The sequence below is a fragment of the Atta colombica genome, unplaced genomic scaffold (assembly GCF_001594045.1).
Source record: "Atta colombica isolate Treedump-2 unplaced genomic scaffold, Acol1.0 scaffold210, whole genome shotgun sequence".
NCBI lineage: Eukaryota > Metazoa > Arthropoda > Insecta > Hymenoptera > Formicidae > Atta > Atta colombica.
The window spans coordinates 2,724,560-2,729,612 of record NW_017259306.1 but is presented as its reverse complement, the minus strand read 5'-3'; the positions used below and the strand labels follow the sequence as shown (position 1 = coordinate 2,729,612).

The 5,053-nt window shown below is 39.2% G+C and overlaps 1 protein-coding gene across 2 annotated transcripts in view; it reads right to left on the bottom strand.

Annotated features, from left to right (window-relative positions):
* Positions 1-1,288: 1,288 nt before the first annotated feature.
* LOC108687701 (probable serine/threonine-protein kinase DDB_G0267686) overlaps positions 1,289-5,053 on the bottom strand; it is a 105,838-nt gene continuing 102,073 nt past the window's right edge. For both annotated transcript variants that reach the window (XM_018193619.1, XM_018193620.1), the window contains exon 6: positions 1,289-2,238. In XM_018193619.1, coding sequence (XP_018049108.1) covers positions 1,918-2,238 — 321 coding nt within the window. In that variant the 3' untranslated portion in view covers positions 1,289-1,917. The remainder of the gene's footprint in view (positions 2,239-5,053) is intronic.

Sequence of the window (5,053 nt, the reverse complement as noted above, 5' to 3'; positions counted from 1 at the left end):
TATATATATATATATACACACACACACACACACACACACACACACACACACACACACACATATATTGTATATCTATACTTACATCCGCTTCACATACTCGCATTTAATCGTTCCGACATATGTACACATAAATGCGTACATTTCACATACACCTCCTCTATTTTTTTTCCTCTTTTCGACATCGAGTTAGTATTTCTTTATTTTATCGATATTTCGTATGATGTACAGAGGTACGAGTTCGGCCATTCAGAAAGTCGATCAAGATGATCTCAAGTAATCAAAAATAGTATGTTCCATCGCGAATCGGAAATTAATCCGATCGGTCATTCGACAACGTCTTGGAAGACTTTACGAAGATAGGCACTCGTTTGATTTACTATCTATTAGTTATTTCACCTCCCGAAAGAAGAACTTCAAAAATAAAATAAAATTAACTCCGTTGTAATGACCGATATAATCTTGAGAGTATTGATACATTTAATAAATTTTCTGTTTTTTTTTTTTTTTAGTTTACTAAACTGTCCAGAGAAGTTTCCAAACACAATTATACAAAAACAATAAAATGTAATGTAGAAATATGTTTATTTGTAGGATTTGGGTCACAGAAATTTTAACTTAATAAAATATTTAAACAGAAATAATTTAAACAAAAATGTATCCCCGATATATATTTATCATCGCATGATAAAAAATATTACGTTATACAATGCGAACAAAATATATCAAAATATGCATTCTTAATTTTCTATTTTTCACAGTGTAAAATATATTATTTAAGTACATACTGAATCCATGATAGAGATCACAAGTTTTAAAATTACCTATTTTTATAAATCTTCACGTAGATCTATGCCGTCGTATTTTTATTTATATAAATATAATTTCTCAATATTTTTCATATTTAAATATAAAAAAAATAAATATTTATAATTTTGTAGCCGTTGATTGTGGTTCTTTTGAAATTTTACACAGTTCTATAGGTCCAAAAAAATAAAATCTTTAACCAAATTATTCCATTAAAATTGAATCTTTAACCAATAGATTTAACGAAATATAAGTTTCAGTAAATAAATACATTCAAGTTCAGGCATCGTTACTATATATTTACTAATTCTTTAATTATCTTACGTAGATCTATTCTTGCAACGATGTATATACATGTGATTCAGCTAAACTTTCTTTCTTCGACCATCTTTCCTCGTAATTGTAACTATTCAATGGTTTCACTCTATCGTTACTATGTATATATATATATATATATATAGAATTTTAAAAAATATTTCTCTGTTTTTCTATCTAAATATTACTCGTTCAATAATCGAAGACCATACAAAAAGCTGAATTCTCAATTCTTCTATTTTCAGTTTTATCATACGCAATTAATTAACATATCTTCCTGCTGCGTCTAAGTTCTATGTAATCCGTCATTACAGTCGAAGCTTATAGTTTCGCTGAACAACAGTTCTTCAGGTCTCTACAGTTTAGGCTTTAGCTTATCCTGATCGACGAACGCTCAAAAATATTTTTATTCTCAAGCATTCAGCACTTTACATGCTACATGCTATACAGGCTACATCAACCTCCTTCTCACTCTTTCTTTTTTATATCCTTCAATCCAGTCTCGATTAAAACTCTCGGTCTATGTTCTATCTCTAAAAGTTTTTCCGGGTACTTAATTATTGACAGGCGGAGTCTCCATAGTTCCTGATATATATAAAATCGTCTTCTTTGATTGAACACGTCATTTGCGAGTCACTGTTTGATAGGCTTTTTGAAGACGACTTCTGGTTTGCGTACCGGGCGAGATATACGCCGTTCTATCCTGAGAGCCCGGTTCGGGTCCGGAGACGACGACGTCGGAGTCACGCCGACTGCTGCTGTCTCAGACCCTAATGGAGGAGTCTCCGCCATTGTTTGTCAGTTCCCAGTGCTACTAGGTCGCCGACCCGGCGTTTGCTGTTGTTGCTGCTGCTGCTGCTGCTGCTGCTGCTGCTGCTGCTGCTGCTGCTGCTGTTGTTGCTGTTGCGTTACCGCTGCAGCCGCGGCTGCACTTAACGCCGGTAGCGGCGTTTGGTGACAGTGGGCACAGTGCAAGCATACCGTGCAGGCACCGAGTTTTCTAGCCAACATCACACGCAGCTTCAAGGCTGGACCGAGTTTCATACCCATCGTGCCTGTCAGGTGGCTTTCTGAAAGTAGCGGTAGTGCTGCGCCGTCTATACGGTGTTCTCGGAAATTCTGCAAACAGAAATGTAGCAGCATGTTATTAGCGGTATACCTTAAGACAAAGAATTTTCATTGGTCTTCAAAATTATTCTAAGAGGGCAGAGTTGAAAATTAAAAAAATTTGTTTCCTGATGATTTGTGTTATAAATAGCGATATAGTCTTACATACATTAAAGTTTAACTATGTAAATGTTAATTTTTTTGTCAATGATGTGCTTGAATCTACATTCATGAATGTGCAAAAAGTCAGCGATGATGCTAGATATTATTGGAATTTAAAACTTTGTGCGAATATATAGAAGAGTAACGTTCGTTCGTTAAAGTGTAATTTACACGGGGCGACTTTTATTCGCTAGAAGTCGCGTCTAGTCACATCAATAATTCGCCAGTGAATTCTCTCGACTCTGCTGCTATTTGCTTGAAGCAAGCTTCTTAATTCATCCGCGAATTCGCTTATGAAGCTTCTTATACACGCTTGATTTTTATTCGCTAGTGATTAAAATTTTGAAGTAATCAAGCAAATAGTCACAAAGCACAACAGCAGCTCAAAGTATGTCATTCGATGATATGATTATTCTCTGATGCTTATGGTCTGAGTGACCGAGGCATTTCGGAAAAATTTGTCTCTTCACGCTGATGACTTAAAAATTCGCTCTGGAGGAGCAGCAAGAAACTAGCGATAAGCCAGCGATAAGCGTCGAAAGCGGTATTCGCCGCGACTAATATAATATACGCTATAAGAACAAACCCACGTCTAGAAGAAGTTTTTAGTAGCAAATTCACTATGACGTCACTAGATGCGGCTTCTAGCGAATAAAAATCGCCCTTAAATGTAAATCACGCTTAATGCTACTCTTTTGTATATTCCCCAATGCGTATCTTCACGTGCGGAACGGGACACGTACGCATGTACCGTCCGCGTCGCGCCAACCTCCGACCGGCTCGAATCGCGGCCGAAGATTGTCCTCGCGCGGCAGCTGCGATCTCCTCGCTGTCCCGTAAATTCATCTCACGCGAGACACGATCAACGAAAAGGCAAGCCGCTATTTCCGTCAATGTATAAAAAATCAGGATTGTTTCGCCTATTGAGAGGAAATCTCGGTAAAAGAGGAAGAAAGAACGAAGGAAGACGCGAAGCCCGAAGACGAACGTAAAGCGGAAAAGGACAAAGAAAGAAAAAAGAAAAGGAAAAAAGCAGGAGCGCGGATGCGTTTCATTCACCACGCTGGGGGCCACGCCTCGCGTAATTGCAGCTGCAACGACCGCGGGATGCAACACGCGTGTACGTAAGCGCGATCGCAGACGTCCCTTGCGCGCACCACACGTTCGTGGAATACGGTAATTGCTCGGCCCGCTTATGAATGAAATATTCAGCGCCGTAATGCGAGTCACACACGCAACGGCAGACCGGTCTCCTTCCTCGCGCATGCCGGGTTCCCTCGCCGAAGGAGGGGATCGGGATCGACGTGGAGATCGAGGCCGTGCATTCATGCCGTTGGGCATTCAGGTCTCTTCTCTCTCTCTCTCTCTCTCTCTCTCTCTCTCTCTCTCTCTCTCCCTCTCTCTCTCTCCCCCCGCAGAGATAACGTCTAATTGGTCGGCTTTCGGAGGATAAGTGCGAGGTTTATTTGTCACCGAACGAAGTGCTTGTCGATCTCTGTATTTTACGTGCCTATTATATGTAGGTAACCGAATAATAGGTTTACTAACCTATTATTCGCAGCACTCCGATGATCGATAATATTGAATGTATCGTAAACGAAAAATTTATTTCTAAGTCCTTCAAGCTAAGTCTAAACAATATGCTAAATTGAAGTAAATTAAGTTTACAGTATCGACTCATACAGCGCAGATCTCTAAGGAACGTTTAAGACGTTTAAAAAACAGACCATGTTCTTCGAACGTTCTAAGGATATTTCTTAAGAATATCTTTCGGATAAAATATGGAGAGTTTCGTGCATAATAATTGTACTAATTTTATGTGTAAGTAATTGTTTGTTTCATTTTATGAGTTAAATGATTTTTGCTCATCATCATCCAACTGGTAATGACACGCGTTGTGAACTCGGAATCCAACAGGTGTTACATTCATGCCGCTGGGCTGAATGTAAGTGCTCACTGACCGTTTCGCCAAGCGACTTCTAATCTACGATTTATCTACGTGCGCATCGCGCGAAGAAATATCAAGAGAATTCATCGCGCAACAGGGAATCTATACTGCTAGGTGCGAGTCCAGGGATCTCGATGTAACAATGAGGTTTGTATAATCGCCGACAGTAAAACGCGTAGTCATTGATTACGGTAAATAGGCCCCACACTGTTTCGGATTCTCGATGCATTCGCGGTTCTAACGGTACGGAGTCAGGCACGCGCGAGAAAAGCCGCCTCTTCACGGTCGCTTCGCGCAAAACGCTAATTAGTTAAGTCATTCACACGCGCAAGAACTGTTCGCATCGTGAAACTGAACTCTGGATCACTTCGTCCGGTGCAGAAAAATCTCAGATTCCCAACTAAACGTATTATTTAAACTCAAAACCAGTCATTAAGAGAAAGAGTAATTTCACATCTCCGTTCGTCTATCACGCTACGCGCGTTCAATCCGTTCAGTTCGATTCGCGTAACCTTGTATAATTGCACTCTAAAGTTGTATAATTTACATTGAAATATATTGAAATTTGTCTAAATTCATCAAGTTGCATATCATAAAAAGACAGTTTCTCTATTAGACAATTTTATTTGACTTCTTATTGATTTCATGTCCTAAAGAGAAAATAAAATCGAGCGAAGATGGATTCTCTCTCTCTCTCTCTCTCTCTCTCTCTCTCTC